Source organism: Falco biarmicus, chromosome 3 (assembly GCF_023638135.1).
Source record: "Falco biarmicus isolate bFalBia1 chromosome 3, bFalBia1.pri, whole genome shotgun sequence".
Lineage (NCBI taxonomy): Eukaryota > Metazoa > Chordata > Aves > Falconiformes > Falconidae > Falco > Falco biarmicus.
Window position 1 is genome coordinate 11490804 of NC_079290.1, and position 27175 is coordinate 11517978.

A 27175-nucleotide genomic window follows, 5' to 3' on the forward strand; every position below is an offset into this window, starting at 1 on the left:
TCAAGTCTATGTTGACTGGTCATGCTCTGGCTTCCAGGCATCTAAAGGAAATTATTGTCAAGCATCAGAACCAGTTGTTTGAATACTGCTGAATAACTGACTGAGCAGTTAACTGTCCTTATACAGCCTCTTGCATCTGAAATTATCACAACTGGCAGGCCCTTTTAAAAATTAACAAAGGGAAGCAGAGATGCTTGAATTTCTTTGGCCGAGCAGAGGTTACAGAAAAATTCTAGTGTTGATTACAAAGATGCAGCACAGCCATCTCAAAGAAATCCAGAGGTTTCTTCATTTCCCAAATTCTCCCTGCGGATAAGAGACCTGAAAAAGCAGCGTGCCTCTGTGACCAGATTCCTGACTTGCAAGAGTCTGAGGGAGCACAAAGTGCTCTCCTTTCCCTGCTCTCTCTTCCACATACAGACATGCTTTTGTTGCAGCCTGCAACAAAATAGGGCCTAAATACGTAGAGTACCACACCTCAAGCAAAATTTTAAGTGAGTAGTCCCATGAAAGTCAAGAGATGAGGATGTTAACTCCCAACAAGATTGGGTTTTCAACTCTGGAGCATAAGGATTTTAGAAAAGAGGGTGCCAAAAATATTTAATTTGGAAGACTTTGAGCAACTCTGACTAATGGCAGGGCAAGCAAGAAGTGAGCTTGTGCTCTGTGTCAGGGATCAGCTGAGACAAATACCAAAATATGAAAACAGCTGCTGACAAAAAGGTCCGTGTAGCTGAACAGTCTGTCTGACAGTAGCCCAAAACCAGATGCCTAGAGAGAAGCACAGGAATAGAGCAAGCATATTTTCCCAGCACAGCCTGCCAGCCTCCAACACTTTGTGCCTCAGGCATTTCCCGAGCCAGAGATTGTCTGTTGTATTTAGCAGCTGAACACAGACTTCTCCTCCACAAACTTGTCCAGCCTCTTCTTAAATGACGTGAACATTTAACATCCACAACACACTGTGGAAAGAGTCCAAGGCTTTAACACATGGCAAACAAAGAACTACTCTAATTTGCTATGGATCTGTTACCTGTTGGCTTCACTAGATGTCCCCTAATTTTTTAATTTTTTTTTTAACTAGCAGTCATGGTAAATATTCTGCCCCTTCATCCCTTAAGCCATCCATGGTACAGTGACCTTTGTCATACCCATCATATCCCTGCCACCTTAGTTATTTCTTTTCCAGATGAAACGTCCTAGCCCACACTGCAATGCCAGACTCAGAAGCCATCGCTGATGCTTTTCTGGTGCCCACAGCACCCCGGCCTGAGAGATCCCCCCATGTATTTGTCAACCCCACGGGAGGATTTCTTGTAGAAAAGCTGTGTTGATTCCTTCCTACTGCCGTGTTTATCCATGTGCTCGCTGTATTTCAATTTACCATCCAGCTTCACAGGACCATATTTGACTCCTGTGGGAGAAAATGTCTTTTAAGCAAGAGATTACACCTTACCATTTGCAGTTTAGCTTTCAGCCCTGAATTCCTTTACTCTCTTTATTAGGCATTTTGATGCAATCTCCCCTTGCTTTTTCTCATTTTCTGGCAGGCGGAGGGAAGGCTGCTTCAACATGCTCTCAGATTTAACCTGCCAGAGGTTTATGAACTCCAAAGGTCAGGCTATGAGGCCCTTCTGTGCCTTCATATATCTGCCTTCCAAAAAAGTAAACCCATGTTCAGAAATCAGACATCCCTCTGATCTGAAGATAAGCCGGTCTCAGTGCTTTTGAATGAGTTTCCCCTACAGATGGTAAATACCAAGCAACTCTAAAAGACCATTACTTAAAAGAACCGAACCAACAAAAAACCCACCCTTCCTTCTCTTTTTACAAAAATAAGCTGGAGAGCGCGGGGTCTCGTAACATGTGCCTGTGTCGCATCTTCAACAACCTTTCCTCATCTTGTCAGGACACGGTCACATCCGCCTTGTCACAGCTGCCTTCGCTGCTTCAGAGCAGGCCCTGCACAGCATGAACTCTTTGGAGAAAATCACATCCACCTGGATGCCAGGAGAGCCCTTGCTGAAAAATGGACATTTTTAGTAGCCCCTGACCCCTTTTCTCCCCTCTCCATCCTTGGCTTATGGCAAGGCTAGGCAGCCCCTGCGCCTGGCCACACCACACCAAGCAGATTTTCCACTCATTTGCCACTCCAGTATCTAACAAATGACGTTAAAGTGACCCAAAACCACCCGACATGAGGCCTGGCATGCCCAGGGCACCCCAGAGTCCCCTCCCAGCTGGTCAGAGCTTCCTCCCTCAGACCCGGCTCCACAGGGAAGGATGGCATTCCTTCTCCCTTTTCACTGGTGACATGCAGACAGTGAGCTCCTTGCTTTAAGACTTCAGGTGTCCTATGCACACACAACCATGCAAATGCTGTGATGCCACAGCAGCAAGAACATACTCTTGCAAAACCCTTCGCAGGTTTTCTATTGCATCCCAGGCTGTTTCAGGCAGCTGCATTTCCAGGACATCCCTTTCTGTCCTGACAGATGAAGTGCCTCCTCGCTCCTTCCCTTCCCCAGCTGCACAGCTCTGCCGTTACAGTCATATGCCAGGCATTTCCTTGCTTGCTTGAGCTTTCCCTTCCTTCTGGGCTCTGGAAAACGCAGTGGGTCCCACCACAGTGGCACCACTGCTCCCCTGCCATTGCAAAAGGGAATTTTTTGTGGTGAGCAAGGAAAGGGAAAGGGAGACACAATCATATTTCAGAGGGAACATCAGCAAGTATTCAGGTTTCGGCAGTGAGAGTGGGGAGGTGGCAGGAGCGGAGGTGATACCTCCTGGCCAGATCCCGCTGTGAGAAGGCCCTTGGGATGGCTTCGGCTCCCCAGTGAGATGGGAGCATGCTGAGGAGTTCATGGGAGATTAAAAAGCAAACCCAAAACTTACCTGTCACCTGGGGACAGATACAGAGAGAGAAAGTTTGGGTCGTTTCTCTGCTGTGCAGGTACAGGAATACAATGCCAGGGAGAGAAAAAACCCAAGCCAGTGAGCTGGTCCTGTCCCAGCAGTGTCACTGTGATGACCTGCTATGTTATGAAAACTCACCAGCAGCTCAGCCTTATGCTGGCAATCAGTAAAAGCCATTGAGGGTCATGATAGACATATGCCTGATTTTCCACTACACTACTTTAACAATGAGGATCTTAAGTTTGATTATGTGGAAACTCCCCACCCCCCACCCCCCGCTGCCAGCTGATTCATCTCGTAGTTCTACATATCACTGTAAGAACAAGCATCAGAAAACATATTTACTGACGTTCACGCATGGACTTCCACCTCCACTGAGAAACGTGAGCAAGATTTGGCCAATGAATGGTCACTGACTTGCAACCTCCTCAGTCGATCACCTGGACTGCCTGCCAAGCAAATGGCCTTACTCATCCTATCAATACTGAGCCATTCATCGTTTGTATTATCCGCGACTACGTAGGCAGAATACCTCAGACTCTCACAGGAGCTTGGGTAACTCCAAGAAGAGTTACCCAAGAGGAGAAAAGGCTGCAGCTCTCCTACCTTCTCCAAAGCAGGTGCTGAAGTTAGTTTGCTCCTGTAATTGATGCCAAATAAAACAGAAGATGCTTCATTCAGTTAAGGAATGAATCACTACAAAAGTACTGACACTGCTGTGGAGGGCTTTTTTCAGACCCCCAGCAGCCAGTCACACATGAGATCTGAGCTCTGACAACTGTTATGTGTCACATGTGTCACGTGTTAGGCAATTCTATTTCCAGGCTGAAATGCAGGTAGCCACTCTGCAGTGCCATGTCACAAAAGACACACTGACAACTGTAATACCACATGAGGTACGTAACCATAAAGTAATCAAATACAGTGTAATTCAAATCCAGAAATAAGCTCTATTCTTCAAAGTATTTTCACAGCATACAATAGACCAGGAACAGACTAGAACAAAATTTGGGTGTCAAAAATATAACTTGCTATGAATAAACATAGAAATATTTTTTCAGTTGTCCTGATAAAGGTTTAGGATATATCCTTTATATGACAAGTGATAAAGATGTGAAAACACTTGATAAGGCAAATTATAAACAATAAATTAGCTAGACTTAAGATTACTAGCTAGAAAAAATACTTTTTTCTGAAGTTCTGATGCCTATCTGCTGAGACAATTGTGTGGATGGAGGGTATTCAAGAAGTAATGGAAACTTCTCAAGAATGGCCATTTACATGATTGAAAAAATATTTTAGGAGCCATCAAAGACATGCAACATGAAACTGTTAAAAATATTCAATTTTTTTGGCACAAATCCCTCTTTGCATTCTCTCTCATCTTTTTAAGATTACTTTTTCCATCTCTACCATTTATGTGAGCTTGAGTCTACGGCATGTAATGTTTCTTTAAAAAATAAAGGAAGACTATTCTAAACCAAAGAGCCCAAAGTATCTTTAGTGCTAGAAGGAACAGTTAAGATTTCTGTTCTGCATTAAAAGTATCAGGGTCGTTTATAAAAGCGTCAGGGTTTTTTTATTTTTTTAAAAGATCCCTCTTTCTGGTCCCTCTGGTTCCCTCTCTGGTGCCCATTTAGTAACTTTTATATTTATAATGGCTTAATTTGATATATCTATGGCCAATTGGATTGCTGCACTCATATTTTTAAAATTTGTATTAGTAGAGCCTACTTGGAAAAGATTTCCATTAACTAGTTTAAATCGCAGACACGCCTCTGTGATCATCCAGAAGACAAGGGAAAAATGACCTGACATTTCTGTCCAGATTTCACAGAAGACAAAACAGAGGAAAAACCTGCTCTGAAGCATGCAGCTGTACAGCAGGGGTGCATGAAAATAAACATCCCTTAAGCTATTTTATGGAGAAAACTGATTTAATCTGTTTAATAGCATGCAGTAATGCTGTTCAGTTACATGTATTTTTGTTAGGCTAAGTTTGGAATCTGATGTATTTGGCTCCACAGTGATGCCTGCACCTTAGCAAAGCCAAAGAGCTGGTGCTGCTGAAATACAATACCAAAGGAAGAGTAGATGTTACAAACCTGCCTCAGCCTGATCTTCTCAGTAGAACACCTCCCACAGTGGTGTACAGGCAGGACCAAGGCGCAGAGGTTGACAAATGTCTCAGGTGTCCGTATACATTTGCCGGTAAATGCAGAAGTTTTGCCTGTAAAGATTTTCTGGCTTCACAAAACATAAAAAAAGGGTAGATCGTGGACTCAATAAATGCATTTTTGCAAAACAAATACTATAGAATTTTTGAAAGGCTGCTTCAAATTTGAGGCATCCTCACCAAAAGAGTTTGTCAGCCTTTCTCAGAGCCTTCGCCGAAGGAGTGTACTGTATTTAAGTGATGTTCAGTTAATTTTCTTCATTTCTGCTGCTGCCCCAGACTTCATTCTTCAGTATTACAGTTCCTCTGGCCCAACTGTCCCTGCTTGCCTCTCTTAAGCCCAGCCCATTTCTTTGCTGAAAATCATTCGCTGTCTTTTCATCTCAGTCCCAGACCCCCTTACCCAGGAAGTTTCCTTCATCCTTCTTGTCCCAGTTCTCAGAACCCTATCTTTCAACCCTGCCCTGCCTTTCCAGGCAGCTTCCATATAATTCAGGTCATTTTGTTCTTCACACTACCAGAATAAATGCCTGGCCAGATCTCAGCCTTGCCAGACTACAAGCTCCGAAAGATCTGAATGTGCCCCTTTTCTTCTGGCGATGGAGTTGGAGAGGTTCAAAGACATGTAATGTAGCTAAATTTGATTGAATTTTAATTGGGAGATCAGTAAGACACATCCTTGTCCCAAAGCTGAACTCCTGGCAAGGCTCACACTTTCACCCTGAAGGCCTTAGAGGAGATGGAGAGCAATGGACCATTTTCAAAGGAAAGGTCAGCAGGAGTTTAACATGAACAAAATGACATTTCCTGCTAGCTTTATTTACAGAACCAGATGAACCATTTCAACTAACATTTTCAAAGCCCAGCATGGGAATTTTCATCACAAACAGCTAAATTGACAAAATTATAAAAAAACGAGGGCAGGTTACTTTCCTGGGGAACGCTGTGGGAAGAGGAGCCATGCGTCGACTCTATCGGAGAACTTTTCCCCTTTAAACTAACACTGGCAGCTGTGGGGCAGCCAGCCTGCAGCACAAATGGTCACTGTAATTCTTTTTAATGAGAATTTGGACCTCCTTCAAGCCTAATGCTAAAATTAGGTCTTTCACTAGCTTTTTAATTTTCCAGTTCAAAGGCTAGAAGTTTTCAGAAACCACGTAAGCCACTACTGAAGGTTACAGTCTGGACCATGGTTCTGAGTCCAAGACATCCAACAGAAGCTGTTTTCCATTTTGTAGGAAGCCAGATAAACATAGCTCAAAAAGGCAAAAGCAACACTTCGCATCAATCTCGTGTTGCTAAAGGGGAAAAAACAGATCCACTTTTTTACAAAAAGCCACGGGAATGGGAAGGATGAAGGCCTAGGTACACAGCTTTGGCTGTAATCACAGTGCATGGTAATTCAGATGTGTCTTTGCTAACAGACCTCTTTATAGGACACAGTTATTCCAAAGACATAAACAACATGCCAGCTTGACTGATGTGATTCATCACTGCTTGCTTTGATGAGATCAGCACATGCTATTGCAGAGCAGAAGAAGCCTCAGTGCCTGAGCCTGAATTTTATGGTTCAAGAATCAACAATGTTTTTGCTCAGGAAATTTATAGTCTTTGCCAGCCCCAAACTGGAACGAAGACACATCAGTCACAAGTTGCAACCTTTCCAGCAAACTCAGCTCCACATGCACTATTTCAGTTTCTTTTCTGGTTGTGTCATTTTGCTAGTAGACATAGGGAAAAGGGTAAAAGTCAAAACAGGCAAGTTGCATCAATACGTTGAAGTCAATGTTTCTTGTGGCAGTCTCAGAGTGCCAGCTCAGATCATGTAAGCCTATATACTTAAAAATGTTCGACTTAGAAAAATTACCTTTATTAATTTTCCACGAGTGCCCCCCAGAGTGGGTTCTTTAGAGCATTCAAAAGGCAACACTGCTGTAGTAAGTGCTCTACCATATCAGTCATTCCATTTTGCTTTTCACATCCGATATGTTAACTTGCCTTTAAATCAGTACAGAGGCTCTCCTGAAGTTTTTATGCATGGGCTTTTTATATACTGTTTTATCTTTTCCTTAAACTCCCAGTTACTGATTTTGTTTCAGGGTGAAGAAGAACCACATGAGGCAAAATCAAATTTTAAAGAGACAAATAATCAAGGTCATAATCCGTGACGATTTTTCCCCCCCTTTTTCAATAGAGTCATCCACCTACCTGATAGGCTGATGTGCTCATTTACCTACCTACCTTTCAAGAAAAGTTTTACACATAATTAATATTTTCCTTTTTTGCCAGAAGTTAATCAATTAGTGCAAATGATGATGCACGCTCGTCAGTTACCAATATATTGCTTTATTTCTTGGTAGCAAATTAAGGCTTTATAGTGAGATTTGTACAGTACAGGCCAATTTAAACATTAGAAACCTTAAAAACCACGTAGCACTATTCACTCAATTTAGCATAGCCAGAAAAGTAGCTTTTTTTTTTTTTTTAATAAACAGTTAAATGTTACTAATGAGGCCTTATATTTCATGAGTGCAAATGGCTCAAAATCCCACCATCCTCAGGAATGGGCTTAACATTTAATTATCCTTGGGGCCATTTTGAGATAAAAGATAAACAGAGAGTATAGCTGGCTCGGATAAAATATACTGTACTACTTTCTGGAGGAAAATCTCTAATTTTAAAAATACGGAAAGGAAAATCAAAGTGATATTAACTGGCCAAGGGTGGTATCACCCCCTATTAGTCACTGACCAGTAATAGTAGCAATGACAAATTCATTTTCTAAGGTCCTCTGCTTTAGTACAATCTGATTTATAATTCAGAGCTGATGACATCCTGTATGTTAAGAAACTGAAAATTGGAGGCACATACATAAGTTACAAAAATTTTTGCAGCAGCAGGACAAGTTCCCTCTGCAGGGACATGTCCAAACCATTACTTTTTTGTAATTTGAGAGAGCATTGCTACAAGTATTTCCTCAGCAGTTATGTATTTTTCTCGAGCATATGGATTTTCACTTCATATCAATGTTTTATTGGTGTTGTCTGGAGATGATGGAACTACTGCTTATGAAAACCAGACATGGTGCTTCCCTTCTCATGTTCTCTACTGAGACGTTTATAGTGTTTGAGCTGAACGTATGAATTCACCTGTCAGTCAGGCGCAGGGGGCCTGCCTGAAAATATCATCACCCCTAACGTGTCTGGCTTTCAGATCTGAGCATTACATGAGAAAATGCAGAGAAATGGCTGCCAGAAAATTGTGAAGAAAGGAACCATGAAATGACCAAATGCTCAGGGGAAGGAGGCAATGAGATGGGGAAACCTCCAAACCACTCTTGCTCTTGCACGAGCAAGAGTGACCACGAAAGTACCAGGGGCTCCCAGTGTCACAGGGCAATGCTGGGGTTTCAATTCCTTCTTGAACAGCAGCTGTTCCTCCAGCCTAAGGGAACACACACAGACATGGTTTCACAAAATCTAAATCTAATGTGAATAACACTCTAAGCCCCTCTGTCCTCAGGGGTGTTATCTAACATCAGGCTAATGTCTTTGAAGTCATGAGATCAGCCGTCTGTCCTTTGAACTGGAAGGCCACAGAGAAGGGTTGGGTTTCTACGTGTATTAAGGCACACACTGAATTTCCCTCAACACACACGCCTGGTTTGCTCAGGGAATGTCAGCTGCAGTGGTGCCGTGGCTGCTGAAGAGGTACAGTGGAGGGACAGAGACAGACTTGCTGGTGACAGCTGCACAGCACCGCAATCGGGACTGCCCTGTGCAAGCTGCTCCACAATGCCTCAGAGAGTACCTGGCGTACCACGGTGCTACCTCAGCTTGTTGCGGAACTACAGCAGCTTCTCAGGCCCATTTGCTGGGTTTTCCCTTTGCCAGACCACCGACATCTCATCTGGTTCCCTTCACTCAGGTGAATATGTCACTGCCTATCAGACCCAGGAGTCCCTATCTGCTACCGGAGGGTGGTACGACACATGCAGGAGAGGGTGGATTTAGAAATGAAGGCAAGTAGTGATAATGCTTGAGTGACCCAGAGGTGGGCTTTCCAAGAGAATCCATGCATGGGCACAGTCTCCAGAGCCACTCAGCGGAGGGCTCAGCAATGGCCAGCAGGTTTTATTCTGCCTCAATCAAGTACGTTTAAGAACATTACCCAGTATTTCCTGAGGGATTACAATGGATGACTACCAAGATACTACTTGGAAACAAGATGCTTTATCAGCCATGTTGGAAGAAGTTGGGGAACACAGACACATATTGCATAGTCAGCTTCATGAGCACAGCTGGAATTCAGATGTATTTGACACAGCTTAGTAGCATTTCCAAAGGAGGGATTATGTGCTATTTCCTTTGGAGGTAGCTACTGCAGCCTGGGACAAGATCACGGCTGTTATGGAAATGGCACCCCACTGGGGACGCTGAGTGCTCATTGCTTTTGCATTAAGGCAGCTTCTCCATGGAGACCCACTGCACCTTAACAAGTGATCATACAAAAAGCAAACAAAATAGTCCTCTAGAACCCCACCCACCCACCCACAACATACAAGAAAAGCCGACTCCCATGAGCTATAGAAAAGACAGCATTACTGAATATGGGAGTGTGTGTTTATACATCAGTGTTTTTAATACTGCATTGTAATGACAGGTGTGGGTGTCCTTTCAGAAGAAGGCGGGGTTGGTGTGCTCTATAATACAGCGCTTGCAATGTCGTTTAACAAATCGCAGAGCATCCACAGACACATCGCAGTCCTGCACATTCAACATCTGCAGGTCAAAACAGTTGGCAGCTACAATCTGCAAGCCCTGCCCAGTGATGCTCTCACATGATTTCAGGCTCAGGCGCTTCAGGTTGAAGCAGTTGAGGGCTAGAAACTCCAGGCCGGTGTCTGAGACCAGAGGGCACTTGCCGATATCTAGTGATTTGAGTTTTGTGCAATTTTTGGCGAGGTACTCCACACCGTGGTCCGTGATGCCCTCGCAGCCCCGCGCATTGAGGTAGCGCAGCTTGCTGCAGTATTTGGCTATGTAACGGATGCCCACGTCTGTGATCCGACCACAGTGAGCGATGCTAAGGTATCGGAGGCGCGACTCCAGCTTGGCAATCTCCCGCATGCCGAAGTCACTGACAAAGCGACAGTCACTCACGCTCAGTTCCTTAATGGACGTGCAGTAAATCATCAGGTAGCGGAGACCCTCGTCGGTGATGCGGACACAGCGGCGCAGGTACAGGTGGGTCAGTTGAGTGCAGTGAGCGGCGATGGTGTGCAGTCCTTCGTCCTCTAGGACGAAGCAGTCTGTCATGTCCAAGTAGCGAATGGAGATTTGTTTCCCATGTAAGGGAGACAGCTTGATGGAGGCTTCGCGAGTCAAACTGATGCACGTTACTTTGGAGCATCCTAAGTGGAAAAACAGTGAATTTAAGCAAGCAGTAAAATCAAATCACACAGCAAGACCACAAAGATGAGCATGAAATTGCACGATGAAGATATCTTCCTGTTGTAAAAGCAGAACCATCCTGATTGACTAGTCTGGATTTGCTGTCCTGTGTCTGTACCCCAGAGGAAATAACAAACTCCACTGGAGTCAGTGAGGTTGCTTTGGGATTTCGAGCATCAGCCAAGTGACAGACCAGTTTTGTCTGTATCCTAAATGTAAAATGATGGTCCTAGGTTTATCTAGGGACAGTCTGTGATCTGTTACTGCAATATAAACCCAGTGACAATTTGAGAAAATGGCAGCTTTTTGATCAGAGGCAGTCTCATTGCTGACTGGCTGAGCTTGCAAACCAACATCAGAGGCTCTTTCCGCATCCAACTCATTACAAAAAAGACAAAACCCACCCACCCTCCAGAAAGCATTTGGAGAGCAGATGTGAATCCAGCCCCAAGCCTGCAATGTGGGAAGGATGCAATACTATGGCAAGACTATGTGCTTGCAGAGGGTGGAGATTCGGATAACCTAAGGAGAATGGGGAGAGTCAGCAGGAGCCAAGAACTGGAAGGGCATGGGAGGACATGGGCAGATGCAGAAAAGGACTGTTTCAAGTGCAGATGTCTGGCATGAATGAGGTAACTAGACTAGAGAAGAAACACCAGATCTTGCACGGAAAGGTAAAAGAGCTAAGTTAAAGGGAAAAACATGCTCACAGACTTCCACCATTTTTAACCTCCACTCTGTGCACGGTGGTGAAGGAAAGGGTTTTTTCGGAAATTGCTATTTCTGCTGCACTGCAGACTGGCAGTCTCAGGTTCCTGAAGGGAAATTCTTATCTGTGCCAGGTTCAGCTGGGCACATTGCATTAGCATAGCTACAAACAGCTGCAAGGCAGAAGGGAAGGTCTACCTGTTAGTGATCAAGACCCAACAGTTTCAGCTGTAAATGCCACTCAGACAAATTCTGCAGCTTATGCCTGAAGACATGGCCTCAGGTAGGGATAAAAAGAGCTTTCTGTTTTGCTGAAACACTGGCCAACAGGGATGAAGTGACCCATGAAAAGCCAGAAAAGTTAGGATAATGACCTTAGAGCTCCATGTATCAGAAATGCTGCAGAAATCCTGTAGTCTGGAAGTAAGGAGCATGACAACATATGGAGACCACCTCAAAAGCTTGAATGACCCAAACCCGTACCACTTGGTATAACAGGTTCTCATTCAGAGTTGTAATGGAAGGTATGATTATGCTTCCATTCTTAAGAACAAGGAAAAAAAACCCTTGACATAATCCAGTGAGCTCACACAAATGCTGTAAGAAGCATGGGATATGGACTTGAACCATTTTGCCACTTGCAATTTGATTTCTACATTTATCATTCGAATTTCCAGCTGGATCTTTAATTTAGGCTTCACATTTATTTGAAGAGTTGTACTTTTTACCTTAGGCCTCACACAGTGGAATAGACAAATCGTCCACAGGTCATGCAGAAGCTCTGGGACCTTCAAGCAAAGCACTTTGTTCAACAAACAACATCTGCTTAAAACTGAATGCTACTATTTCCTCTTCAGACTGTGCTGTAGATCTGTCTATGTGACGGTACAATCTTTGGAAATATGTTTGCCTTTGAATAAGTACTACATACACGCTTAATAAGTGATTTTTTTTCTAAAGAGAAGCAGTACAATACTAATGGTGTCAAAATTTCACTTCCCATATATTCTTTGGAGTAGGCAATACAAAATGCACCGTAGGACTCCCCATTCCTCGAGCTGGGTTTGCACAGAAGAATCTGGCACCTAGGCAGAGGTCTGCTGGACCTGACATAGCTGTCGCTATTGCATTTGCCTGAGGAGGTTGCTGGGTTAAGGAGTCGGTTTGGATATTTTACATGCTGACCAGAATTCAATTTCAAAATCTGGCTAAGTGAGAAGGAAGGGTTCATGAGGCCAAGGAGAATGTTCTGTCTGCTGAGGATCCAAGAAGGGAGAACACTTTAATGATCACAGTTGTAAAATGAGTGGGTCAGAAGGCTCACAGCAGGGTTGGAGTCACGTAGATCAGCGTGTGATCCCTGTTTTGACAAGCTCAGCATCGCCTTTTCTAGTTACTTTGGCTACACTGTAAAATATTTAATGGGAAGGATATTCAAAATGGTTTCACCAGACAAAAAAGTCCATGTTGATATAGCGCTGCCTGATTTTTAGGCAAAATGACAGGTTCCTGGGTCTGCAACAATTTTTTTTTTGTCCTAAATAATAAAAAAATGTAAAAACAACTATCTTGTAAAAGGATTTTCCATAAGTAAGTATAACTGATATTTAAAAGGGAGGAGAAACTTCCAAACAAATTGAAAAAAATGTTGGCTAACGTGTTAGATAACAACTTGCAGTCAACCTCAACCAAATTCTAGAGATATCTCAGACCTGCCCACAAAGCGGATGCTCACAGTGACAGAACTTACATTGTGGAAAACGCTTAAAGTTAATATCAACATCTGGTTTTGACATTAAAGATTTTGGTACGTTATTGCTGCCAAGTAACCATCCAAGAGGGAGAGGGATTCAAATAAATATACAACTGTGAAGTGGGTTTTAATTAACTTGCTACAAGCATAGTGTCATCCCCCAGCACTTCTACCCAACTTCTCTTGCTCGGTATGAAACCAAACCAGTGAACCACTTCATTCCTGAGAACTGCTTGAGTGTGTACGTGCAAGCCTTGTCCTTCTTACTCCAGAAGGAAGAAGAGGAAAATGGAACCCTACTTCCAAAACATCCTCCAAAATTAACCACACCAGAATGAAAAAATTGGATTAAAAGCAAGACCTCGGAGATTAATTATCCTTATTTCATATGCAGGCACATGCAGCAAAAACCATGTTTGAACGCAAAAACCCCAACTTCTGAGCATGTTCAAAACCAGGATTTTCCCCTTGCCAGCTCCAAATGAAAGGACAACTTAGAAAAATGTGAGATTAATATTACTTTCCTGTCCTGCTGCTAGGACAAATTCAAGGACGATGGCTATTTTCCTTGCCCTCTACACACTTTGGACCAAACTGATGAGCTCTTAGGGACAGACACCATCTTCTAGGTCTGAAAGTAACAGGCTTGGGGAAACCACAAATGAAGAACCTATTTCCAGACTTGGTATCATCTATTCATTTTCCCTGTTTTTGAAAACGTCACCTTTGGTCTATAGCATATCTGTCAGTAGGAGCTGTGGACCAAAGTATTTTCAACCACCTACAAGCCCCCAGGTGCACTCAGGGTGTCAGCTAACAGACTGGCATGCCAAGGCAGTTCACCCTCTGCTCAGCAATTCTGTTTGTCCTGTGTCTCCAGGACCAGGATACTTGAGCCACTTAACTCTCCCTACAGTCCTAGAGGGTGTAATAAGAAAAGCATAAATATGCCAGGGATACAGCCAGCCTTCAAAGTGGTACGTAGCTCTAGGTCTGAACCACACAGGCATATACATTTTCTCCTGGTGTTGCAGATGCTTCAACCTGAATGTGTGGTTAGCAATCTCAAACTAATGTCAGTGTGTACTGACAATAAGTAATTCATATGCAAGGTCATTGCGAATAAGACTCCATGGGATAGGACTCCCATGGAGTCCTGCAGAGACTCCTTATCACCTGGCTCTTTCAGAGAGCAATCACAAAAAGTGAGTAATTCCGATTTGTGGCTATTTGCTTTGATGCCTTTCATGACGTTCTGCCATGCTAGGAATATTAGGTAAAAGAGTAAATCAGTAAAAAAAAAAATCAGTAAAAAAAAAAAAAAAAACAAAAAAGCGCGTAGAAAAATGAAAGCAAATCAGTGTGCACCAGATAGGCAGACTTGGAAAAATTGCTTTATGTGGGTACCAGTGACTTGAAAGCATTGCTTCCTATCCCCTCTTCATCTTGCTTGTTGCCATTAGTACCTCTGCAATGGCAAATCTGGTCCAGCTGATTAATAACAACATTAGACTGATAACAAATGAGATCACAAACTAAGTATCGAACGTCAAATTTACTTCAGTGCTTTGCTTGGCTATATCCTTTCCATTAAGTGCCAACCTATTTGCAGTGAGGAAATTCTTCGTGGCTGACCTTGGGGAAAAAATACCTTGTTTCCCCAGTGCAACGGAGGAAAATTGTCTAAAACATTTCTGCTGATCTAAACAGCTGCAGTGATACATTGTAACTGGGTGAAAGGAAAAGCAGAAAGCCACTAAGCAAATATATACACTATTAAAAAAAAATAAAAAAAGTCCAAGCTAGCTAAGTCACATTAAAATAGCAATGGAAACAAGGGGACCTTGAAGTTTAGCTAGGGATGAAAATTGATCTTTATAACCCAGCCTGAAGCCTAGCACTGACTCTGAGCTCCTCCTCAAGTCAGTTATCATATTACAGTTATGTAAATTATATACATAATGTCCATATAACTTACATACTTATATACATGAAAAAGATAAAAAAAAATTTGCTGAAGTAACTAGCCTTCACCACAGCATTGATTGCAACATGGGCCCTTATAAGGGTGCTTTGTGCAAAAATCTATGAAAAGTACTGGTGCTATCTGAACGGGCCACCCCTGGTAGCTCGTCTCCATTGGAAGAGGACTGGCCACTCCAGACGTGCTGCTGGCATTTGGGGCGTTGAGATTCTAGCAGTGCCTGTCTCACCAGCACTGCGTTATAGGATACTGGCATTCCCACTTGGAAAGACAACACAGAAAGGGAAAGCGTGCAGTTGTGGGGTGAGGGGGTTGACAGGCATGAGGCTTTTAGGATCAGAGGCATCCGTATTGAAATATTTCCTGTTACCTGACACATCCAGGTGTTCCAGGTTTGGGCACAGTGACACAACATCAAAGACCGCCTCATTGGAGATGTTGTAACAGCCAGACACCTCCAGCCTCCTCAGTTCTGGACAGCACTGGGCAATGGTGTAGAGTCCTCTGTCTGTGAGCCGCCTGCAGCCACTAACAATTACCGTCTCCAACATGAGACATACGTTGGGTGTATCCTGACAAAGCCTCCGGGTCAGCACTTTAAGAGCCCTGTCTACGTTGATTGTCTCGCCGGTCAGGCGAATAGTCCTCCAAAGTCGGGGGTCCCAGGCAAGATTATACCAGCGGCGGCACACACGGGCACAGCGGCACAGCTGGTTGGTGGGCAGGAAGGAGAATATCTGGATCATGGAGTGGTCGGGCAACCGGTCGATGTTGGCTTGTTCCTTCTGGTGCTTGGACGCCAGCCGGATGAGAGGATGAGTGAGACGGGTTGGAGGCGGCGAGTGGACCATGGCAACAGTCTCCCCAGTGACTGAGGACGAAGATGTTGATGACCCTCTGCCATTCTGGAAGCCAGGGGAATTTGGTGGAAATATTAATGCTGGACTGGGTGTGCTGAGCGTCCGCATGCTCAGGTCGGAGTCTGGAAGACAAAACACATGATTTCAGTAAGCGGTGCGCAGATGCAGAGCCCTCTGCACAGCACAGCACCCTGCTAGCCCATTTGTTAATGGAGCATGATGGGCTTCAGGGTTTGTTGGGGCTTAAGCGGTCATTTTTTACCAGTTGAGTGAGGAAACACATATTTCAAAATCCATCGTAGCGCATACTTTGAAAACACTGTTCACCTTAGCATTGGGTACATGACAGAGATGTGCCCCTAGCCGCACTGTCAAAGCCAAACTAGCAAAGGAGGGGCTGCAGCTCTGAGCCCTGTAATGAAAAGGAGACAGCAGTGGAAGTCAAGGGATTTTAATTCTTTACACTCTCAACTAAACACTGCAAAAAACCAAGTACATTTGAATCACAGGCTTTTTTTTTGACAGAGTAACTGCCCATAACCTTGGCACCACCTAGGGAGCTGTGAGCTGTTAGGGGAGGAATACCGTGGTCTTTTGCATCTCAGCTCCTTCAGCCATTCAGCAGGAGGCCAAAGAAGAGCTCACAAGGCAAATGCTGCCTCCTTCACCAGACCTGGGCAGATGGGAAAAGCGCAACCCTGTACACTTACTTTCATTGTGCTACTAAAGAAGTTCATTTTTCATTCATGCAAATGGGGGCTCAGCACTTCAACCGAGAGCCCAGTGACTAGCTCTCAAAGGGGGGTTGGCTGTGCCTCTTCACGTGCATGCAGAAAGCACTTCGTTCCAACAGACCAAAGTGAACTCCAGTTTTGAAAAAACAAGCCCAGGAAAGTAAGTGGCAAAGAAAGAGCATGCCTGGAAACTTGTTACAGAGCTATTGCACAGCACTTACTGCTCTTTTTGCTAGGGCTAACGGTCACACTGGAAGCAGTCAACCCAAAAATACCTCTCCCCTACAATTTGCTACTTCTGTACCTTCCTTATTTCACTTCACTGGCAAAAAGCAGGCACAAAAATAAAGGGCCTCTGCTACTAAGAGAGGTTGCCTTTGCTGTAAGATTATTTCAACTCTTTTCCCTCTGTGCTGACATCATTGCCTACAAGTAATTTCTACTGTTCCCATCTCTTCAAGCAAAGCAAGCAGAAGACTGGAAGAAAACTAGAATATAATTCTGATAGTCAAGCAGTTGCCATGGGCTATAAACTTAGAGACTCTGAGATATTTCAGCAGTATGCTACACAAGATGCAACCAGTGTATGAGAGATGAATGCTGCTGCTGAGCTCACTCCTTCCACCTCTGACAGCTCAGTACTGATCTCAACAGAAATTCTTTATGGAGGAAAGCACCATCCACAGATGAATACAGGAACCACAATTTAGTTCCCTGTGGAATAACAAATATCATGAATGGAGTAAGAAAAATAGTTTTAGAGCACCAAACTTTCCTCCACATCACATTATCTGCTATCACTTCAGTGTTCAGACATTTCAGGAAAGTGTGCAAAGCTGCCTCCTTAAGTAACACTGACTCCGCAACTGTGTGACTGTGAGAATATAGACATGCGCTAAGCAGGGTAGAGCCAGAAATGCGTTAAACAAACCAGCCCAAATCTGCATTTAGGCAGAGTTTTTATATTAAGTACATTTTAGATGAATTTGATCAGTGTATTACACATTAATCTCCCCATCAAACTTTTACTTGGCCCAACACAGGCATGCTCTGATCTCACTACCTACAACAGTAGCAGCCATGAGCCTGCATTTTCACCATGTGAAATGTCATGAGCCTGCATTTTCACCTGCAAGGGAGAGACGCACAACTATTCAGCTGAAGAACCCAAAACACAAAGTCCAGCAGCTTGCCCAAGATCCCCTAGTTCAGTTGCAGAGAGATCAAAATCATCACCTCACACTGTGAAGGAAAAACGTACACTGCCCAGCTCCTTCCCCCTTCTTCTTCTGTATCTTGTTTTACTTAGGCAGAAACTCAGTATTTCAGCAAGTGACAGCAAAACACTTTCTTCAAGGCTTCTGAGTCTATGCTATGGCTATGTGGACCTAACCCAGGGATTTGTGTATTTTTGAGCAAGAACTGTATCTTAATGCAGAGTGGGTTTTGCAGACACTCTGCTCTCCTTTGAGACCTCCTAATACCTGCGCTGGCAGCTATTGCAAATAATTGCATCGAGCAGTGTTATTTGGAAAGAGTCTGGTATACTCTGGTATCTTAAAAATGAGATTTACAGCTGAGGAGAAAAAAGCCAAAACACCACCAGCAACCAGGCTTCTGCAGACCAGCACTGTCTCCACAGACCACTTAGGCAACAGTCCTCTAGATTAATTTCTGTAAAGACTTACTGTGTGTTTGACCTCCCTCGCATTGCTGCCAAAAGCAATGACAGTGCCCGAAGCTATGTGCAGAAGATGTGCCAGACTTGAAGCCTTTACTTTTCGCTCTTTTCTTGAGATTTTAGGACAAGGATGCTTCTAATAGGAGAGAATACACATTTTTTTCAAATGCTGGATACACCTTCCACTACCACATGTATTTGGTATTGTGAGTTTCTCTCCTTCTACATTTTAATTTGCTTTGGGCTTTTTGTTTGGTTGGGTTTTGTTTGGTTTTTTACATGAACCAGCACAAAAAGTGAAAACAAAATTATATAAATAAACCCCACAGAACAAACACTTGTTTCTACACTGCAAAATAGATGGAACTAAAAAGCAAAAAAGTTTGATTTTTTAACATCTGCTACAAACAATTTTTAGTACTGTGGGAATGATTACCTCCTGTAAGACAATGTCCCAGCATAGTTTGAAAATGTACATTTTTAGTCAGCTATTGTTGAAAACACCTAAAAATCTCTGCAGGGTTACATTCTTCCCTACTTTTCATTCCTGCTTAAGTATAAAAAAGCATGTAGTACTCCATGATTCTCCTCCCTTTCCCTGGTGATCAAAACACCCAGCTAATATGGCTGATCTCCAATCCTTTTGGTTCAAAAGTGGCATTCCTTCTTCACTCCTGGGCACTGTGTGAATGATCAATTCATTAGACATTCTGGGTGCATAATGAATTACCAAAATGTGGTTTTTAACTTCGAACCAAAGCTAAAAAAGCTTTGACCTTCTGTTTTATGGGTATGTTCCGTGCTTGTTTCTTGCTGTCTTAATTCTGTCATTACTATAGCAGTTCCAGATGTGCATCCTGTATTTCCTTTACCTTCAGTCCTGAAGGTGCATCATGTGAAGCTTGTTCCCTCCACCTTCGGGGCATAGACTTCCAGACAGACACATACATACACACATGCAGGCACCCTGTCTCCCCACCCCAAAGTATTTTGGAAAAAGACTGTAGTGTTGTCATTATGTTTAAACAAGAGAGTCGAGAGAGCATTACTGGTCTGCTGAGCCTGTAATGCAATATGCTCTCAGTCAGGAATTCTGCTGGTAGCTCAGCTGAACTCTGTACAGAGGTATTCCTGCTTACTGTTCGTTGTACACCCCTAAGGGGAAAGGAAAAAAAAAAAAAAAAAAAAAAAAGCAGGTGAGTCCAGGAGCTTTTTGCCAGTAAAAACTTGGAAAGCTTTTTGCTAGCATTTAAAGCTTCAGCAAAACGCTTGGTCTACTGTACATTTTCCAGGCTTTTCAAGCATTGTTGGGAGGGGTTTCCTATAGCACTATCTGAAGCTCTAAGGGTTCTCTTCAAATTTTGTTCTTCACCATTCACTGAGCACTAGCTAACAGGCTGTCAGTCTGAGACAGGGCAACTTAATGACAGCATGACATTAATAAACGCAACCCTGCAAGTGCAAACTAAGTTACTGCTCACAGTTCTCAATACACCTCTTTACACGCACATGCCCTATACAAGCATTTCTTTTCCTGAAAAAAACCCCAATTGTTTACGAGCTTGAAATGCAGCTTTGCATTTTGGTGATCTCAGAAAGCAAAAACCAAATTACAAAGTAGCCCTGTGCTTCCCTCCCTACAACCTTTTTTTGCCCCTTTGCCTCCCTGGTTACTAATCTTCTGTGCAAGATGCTTTTTGTTAAAGCTTTGCTTAGGCTCTGAAAATTGTTTGTTGATGTAAGAGAAAATTTCTTAACAATCTTTAAAGAAATCTCAAAAGATGCGTGCCAGAAACAGAACTATAAAAGCTGACACAGAGGGAGAAAATGCACTGCAAGGAGTTTTATTCCATTAGGAATCTGGTTTATTTCAACGGATTCCCTCCACCTCCCCAGTTTGTTTCCCAATACATACATACATACATACATCTAGGGGAAAAGAGCCTCTAAATATATATGACTTAAACCAAGACCTAGTCTCTGCTCCTTCTAACATTGAAAACAAAATGCAGTCTCTGATTTCAGAACTAGAGAGAGAAAACAATGCTGTATTTTTGTTAGTCCAGTGACGCACGCTGACATGGGACACTTGATGTCTGGACCCCAGCGTGTACTTTTTAAGACTGAACCATTTTTCATGCTTAAAGCATAACTCCACTCAACTGCACCTTTCACTATGGTATTGCAGGTGTGCCTTTTTTAAAGTGATTCCTATACCGAGCTCCTCAAGTTAACAAAATTAAAATTAAAATTTTGGTAAATATCAATCAAACTTCAGATTCTTATCTGACAACTAAAAAGGATTCTTTGTGTTCATCTGCTGTCATCACTAAGCTTTTTAGCAAAACTAAGACAAGAATTAAACCAAACTATGTCCAGGATCTGAAAAGTCAGTATAGCTGAGAAAAATAAAAAGCTATTGTTATTTTTGTCAAAAAGTTAGATGCAAAATGATGTGTGCAAAAGCATTTATGCATAGTAGAGAAACGACATGTACTTAGCATCTCTTCAGTAAGTGTTGTGTAGATATTACATATTTTACTGAGTGCAATGTGGGTATAGACTTCACATTTTTACTAAGATAACATCAGCTTTGCGTATGCCAAGGAAGTACTTCTTTTACAGAGACCAGGGAAAGCGGGAGCTTTATGGTTGTAGCAGCTACAGTCTGTGGTGCAAAGGGGAATAGAAACAGCTGACCGGCTCCTGCAAGGGGCACGTTGCAGGCCGATTCAAGGAGAGACCTGTGAATTTGACAGACGTGTCAAATATGGCTGTGTGCCTTTAGAGGAGATTGGGAAAAAGAGTTAGCTAGGACAGCAGGCTACAACAGGGCCATTTGCTTTCTAAGCCCCTGGGCACAGACCAAGTCCCAGAAAAAGTAACACCTACAAAAGAGTGTGTCTTCCACATTGCAAACATCCTCAGTCACTTCTCTCAGGCTAAGTTACACTATGGACCTTGGTTCCTTCCAGCTCCAGGAGGTTGGGAGGAATCAGAAAGCCTGTGACAGTGAAGAGGCAGCTGAAACGAAGCTCACTGTGCAAATGTCCGCGGGGTTGCAGCAGTCAAGTATACCATAGGGAAAGGGTTGCTCAGTGGAGATACCTACGTGATTTTGCATCCTATTACAGTCAAGAACCTACAGAATGAGAAACAGAGTTAGAGGAGCTCTCTTGTCTCTCTCCAAGTACACCAAGTACACTTAAACCATCTCCGATGTGCACGTCTGCCCTGTTCTTAATTTCCAGGGACAGCTATTACTCAGCTCACTGAGGTGCCTGTTCCAGTGCTGTCACCATATCGAGTTTCCAAGTTTTTCCTCCTGCCCATCTCATACAAGAAGCCGTTTCTTACCCTTCTCCTAGTGGTTGCAAAGAACAAGAGGTTTCCACCTTTCCTCCAAGGATTTCTCACATGCAGTTGCTCAAACCTCAGCCCTATCTTCCTAGTCACAGTATTAATATTCACAGTTGCTCCTAGTTTTTCCTTTAAATTTTCTCCAGTCTCTGTGTGTTTCTCTTAAAACACAATGCTCTGGACTGAGCACCACACACAACTGCACCTCACCCGCAGCAGCTGAGGTGGAGCTCTTCCCACCTGTATTTCACGAAAACCACTTGTCAACCTTCCAGATTTCAACAGTCTCAGAAGGATGATGCGCCCAGTATGTGATTCAACGTATTGCCCAGTTTCCCATATGCCATGCAGCTGCCTGACAATTTAGTTTCTCCATCCATGTTTATATAATCTATTCATCTTCCCCACACCTGTCTCCTTAGAGAGTAGTAGGTTTTCTCTCTCCTTAATCTTCTGTTTTTTCGAGAGCATTTTGAGTACTGAGCAACCTTCTCAAATTGTGCTCATTTTCGGTTTTCCAAATACACTGCAGGTTCAGTGTCATACATTTTAACCCATTCCCCTGTATATTGGTAGCTTTGTGTCTCAATTCAGTTCAAACAGATGGCTTCTGGAGAGGGATGGGAAGCCCAACATCCTATTAATGAATACGGTAAGGTATAGCAGGGCAGGTCGCTCAAGGGTCCTTCCTGAAACAGCAGCCCAGCTGGCAAATACTCAGTGATAACTACACAATATACTATTGCCCTTCAGCGGCCATCTTATGATGATCTCTTTTAGTCCATATTTCACCAGCTTGTTTTCAAAATAGACATGCAAAATTCTAAATAAACCTGAGACAGATTACAGCTGTATTTCCCTCTCCCAGACAATTAATTCTTACCAGCACAGAAGATTGGATTGAAAAGTAAGGCCAAAGGCACAAAAAAATCTGTCAGACATGAAAACTTATTTCTTATCCTGTGAGATCTTGCAGGTTGTGCAATTCTCTTTTTGAGAGCAAAGACCTGCAACAAAGCTCTATTTTTCAGTATAAGAATGAGCGGCCTTGGAGCTCATGAAGTAATCGCATCCACATGCTCCTGAAAGGAACAGTTCCACAGAACTTAAAATAAACTTTTATAGTTTTTAAAAAACCTCCCATAGAATGTAATAAAAGATTGCACCTATTGTACAAGACTAGAGGCACTGTTACAAGGCCATGTGGAAGAGGGATATGTTAACTTAAATTTGAAGCCATTTCATACTAGTTTCTGTGTGACATTTTACACCTTAGATTATACTGGTGTAACTTCCCTGTGATGCTGAGCTCCAGTTTTCTCGAGTCTATAAACTCCTCCACGTACATTTGGAGACCTGATCTTGCATTCTTGGCATATTCACACTAGATGCTTAAAGTCAAACAGCACTGCAAGGGAAGTAATTGTTACATTTTTATTAAGCAAATAATTCTTCCTTACGATGTATTTGTCAAAAGCTGGAACTAATTTCCCCCCTACTGTCTTCGTCCCCTGCCACTTTGCAAGAATTTTATCCCCGTATTTTTGAACGGAGCTAAAAATATGAAGACTTAGCGGAAAAGAAGAAAAAACTAATCCACCTATTAGTTTATGAAGTCAAAGCATCTTAATTTTGGCTTCGGTACTGCTGATGATACTAGCACATCAGTTCTGAGAAAATGGTTTGTCAGTGCATCATTGCTGGGAAATTACATAGAGATAGATGGGATGGTGCGTTCTTTCCACATTCAGTAAATATCTAACCCCAAAATTAATTCCATACATGCTTAAGTACAAGCCTTTCTTAAACTCCTTCAGGTCAGATACTCTCCCAACTCCTTGGCTTACACCAGGGAGCTCCTCCATCTGAGCTAGTTTATCTCTGCGTTAGCAAGGACCGCAGCCCAGACAGAGGAGCTCTGTGGAGCAAAGCTGTTACTGCTGAGAACCCAACATCCTCAGGCCTGGGAACAGGGTGTTAGTTTTTGGACAATGTCTAATTTTAATCCCCAAACCTGAATGCTCAGTAGGGATTGCCTTTGGTGCTTTGAGTTTCCCGCAGAACATATTTTCTTCCTTAGTTTCACCTGAAAGTGACTGGGTTCATATACGTTGTGGTGGTAGCTAAAACACAGTAAGCAGGGACCAGGGAGAGTAATTTCAAAAGTGAGCTTTGATTTGAACAAAAATGCTAGTGTAGATGAATCCACTGGTCAGTGAAGAACCCCCTGTCCCCCTCCTCCAGATTCTGAGTTACCACCTGCCAACCTCACCTGTACCACCTAGAGGAGAGGCATCCTGTGCCTTGCTGGGTTCTCAGGACTGGATTACCAGTGGACTGGATGAGTTGCACTTCATTTTTATTGCATTTCCATTTTCAGATTTACCACACCTATGGGGATCCAGTTCTTTGCTGTTCAATGCATTGCTTTGAAATGTGCAAACCGATTGTGGTTAAAATGATAATAAGCATTTACAAAATGTTTATATATAAGCATCTTCTACATACTTCTGTATAAAAGTTTAAGATAACAAACAGATAGCAAGTTTACTTAATTTCGAAGTCATACTAAAAAGCCTGCCATCCTCTCTGTAGCTGACAAGCTGTTAGAAAGTCTTAATTAACCCAGGAACCCTATTCTGGTGAATACAAAAAACCTTCCCAACTCATCCAGAGAACCACTTGGTTCAGGCTTACAGCCATAGTCTGCCTTTTCATTTGAGTTACTCTGACATATCCCAAGGTCAAAATTTTGTCAGGGAAAACACTTTCCTGCCCGACTAGGCAACATTTACATTTACATTTCTATGTTCTACTTTTTTATGTATTGATCTTCATTTTCCATTTGAAACCCACTGTACATAAATACAGGTAAAATCAATGCACATTGCTCGATGCTGGCTCTCAAGCTATACATATGTGGCCAGAACAAGTCACTTAGAGTGACACTGAGCTGGGGCAAACAGATCCTACTCTGTCTTTGAATGATATGCTGACATGGAGTTCATGTTGATGCAAATGTATGTTTGCAATTTATACGGAAAATTGGAACATACGCTTAATGGCTCCCAACTTCAAAATGCAGAAATCCAATCAGCTGCTCCAGTCAGGTGTAGCTGTTCCACTATTTCACCTTTCAAAAATGAAATAATTTGGAATAAAAGATGTATCATTTCAAATTATTCTAGAACTTCAAGATAAGTTGATGGACATAAATTTATGGGAGGGAAACATTTTCAAAATCCCCAGTTGTTCACGTGGATCAAAACCAAAAGGACCTGCAGAACCCTGAAATGTAGGTCTGGTAGATGTGCATTACTCTAAACGGAAAATAATTTACAAAGCAGAGGAATGCTTGCCTCTGGGAAAAGCTGACAATATAATCATTTTGTTGTGTAATTAAGATGACTTGCATCCAGTTGGCAGCAAACTTCATCAGACAAGTAATTCCCCCAAGAATGGCTGTTTCCAGCACATTCACCAAAAGTGAATTATTCATGTAAAAGAACATTGGTTTTCGTATTCAAATACTGGCATTTTAACAGCGCACAACTCTCAGAAATGCTTGACTTTCCGATTAACAGGGGATCGAGGATTTGACCTCCAAAACTGGAGAAATAAATGGTAAGCAGTAGGCTAAACAGAAGAAGGAACAGTAGCAAGAGGTTTAAAGCCACAAAGCTGTGCTCCTCTCTTAACAGTCAAGTTTAGTTGCTAAATATTCATTAAATCAATGTAATTTAGAATAGTCCAAATATCCTTCCTCAAATAAATTCAGGCTTTGTAAACATAGCCTTTGCTGATAATCTGGGAAGAGGCAACCCTCCAAATTATGGGACAGAGTTGTACAAAGCACAAGAACCGGCCTCTAGACTTGAAAAAAGCAAACCCCACCCCAAAACAAACCAGAAGGTAAAACAATCCTAACTCAGCTTGTTTCGGCCCAGCTCCTTCTGGATTGTCTGTGAGATACCTGCAAGTGCCCACCCGGTGTCCCAGCTGAGGAGTCGTACATCAAAGCAGATGATGCATCCCTCTACCAGCTAAGTGATGGGTAACAGGGTGGTAGTAACAACAAAAAATGCTGCCAACAGAAAAGAGAGACAACTGTCTTTGCAAAAAACTGCTCAATTAGGCACCATGCCATCGCTTACTCCAGGGTGAGCAAGGTGAGTTCTTTACAATCCTGTAGGAAAATTACACCAAGGTGGTAAGAGCTTCCCAGGCTTTACAAATCACTTTACAAAGTGTTTACTCTCAGACTAATGCTTTTGCAGACTAGGGGGCACTTCATCAAGAGCTCTGCCTGGATCTGTAGGATGGCCACAGATAACAGAAAATCAGCAGAGCTGTGCAAAGCATAACTGAAGGCCAACCTGCAACGCCTGCTCCCTGTCAGCTCAGATCCATTTACACTTTCCTCAATTTATTTTCTTTCCCAGGGATGAGATTCCTTCAAAAGCACCTGCTAGCATCCCGGCAAGCATTCTCTTGTTTTGCAGGCAAATACCTCATTTCTACAGTTGCATGCCTCCTCCCTTTTGACATGTGGCCAAACCGAGAAAGCAAAGCTGGTCTCCAGGGCTTACTGAAGGAGTGGTAGAAAAACACTTAATCCACAGTTTTACATTTCTTACAAATCCACAATGCTGCCACTATGCTTACAGACAAAGGAACAAATTCAGAAAGAGCTGGCAAAAGCCAGTTCCCCAACAAACCGTCTTTGGGACCCGGGTGAGAGGAATGCTTTGGAGGGATGAAAGAAAAGAAACGTAGGTCTCCAAAGCAGAAACCAAGGACACCAGTGCAATCTAACTTACCAACACCTCGCTAATAAAGACACATAAGCAGATGATTTTTCATAATAAACACTCCATGTTATAAAAGCCCTGCAGTGACAGTCAGCAGTCCCCTCTTCTGTTACAAACGCGCACAATATTCATACAATGATGCACTGAGCAAGCACATAGTGCTTTTTCGGAGCCACAAGGATTAAAGTTTTGATTACGGGAAATTTGGGAGTTAAGCTGGGAAAGAGACATAGCCACTGGCAGCTTTCCTCCGCTACAAAATGAATCTGGCTCAAGCCCATGTGCACTACATTACGTGGATTCCTGACCACCAGCGTGAAGCAGTCCCGGACTGTGTCAAAACAGATGGTACTTACAACTGCAAAAGCAGTGCGTTATCCATCCTCCAGAACCCAGCCCTGCCGTCCGAGGTCCCACTTGCTGTGTCTCTGACTTGTGAGGTATAAATTGCAGATTGCTATTTATATGCAATAGCATATGGCACTCTGACATTTGAGGAGTATCAGATGTACATCCATGCAAGTAAATCAAGAATTCAGCACTCTGTATTTATGGCAACTTAAATAACTTCCCAGTCTACTGAAAGCCATGATAAATAATTGTCTCATTGTGCATAAGATATTAACTGACTGTAATTATTCCTTTTCAATTTATTGTGATTTCAGTTTACTGAAATGAGATACACAAAATTATTCACTGATCGTTTTCATGTCATTTTGATTTCACTAAATCGAAATAA

The 27175-nt window shown here is 42.8% G+C and overlaps 1 protein-coding gene across 1 annotated transcript in view; it reads right to left on the reverse strand.

The window, feature by feature from the left end:
• Nucleotides 1–7422: 7422 nt before the first annotated feature.
• The window catches only part of FBXL7 (F-box and leucine rich repeat protein 7), a 196371-nt gene continuing 176618 nt past the window's right edge, over nucleotides 7423–27175 (reverse strand). Inside the window, exons 3-4 of the mRNA XM_056332657.1 lie at nucleotides 15361–15972; nucleotides 7423–10505 (exon numbers count right to left, since the gene is read on the reverse strand). Of these exons, the coding sequence (XP_056188632.1) occupies nucleotides 9769–10505; nucleotides 15361–15972 (1349 nt within the window). The 3' untranslated portion in view covers nucleotides 7423–9768. The remainder of the gene's footprint in view (nucleotides 10506–15360; nucleotides 15973–27175) is intronic.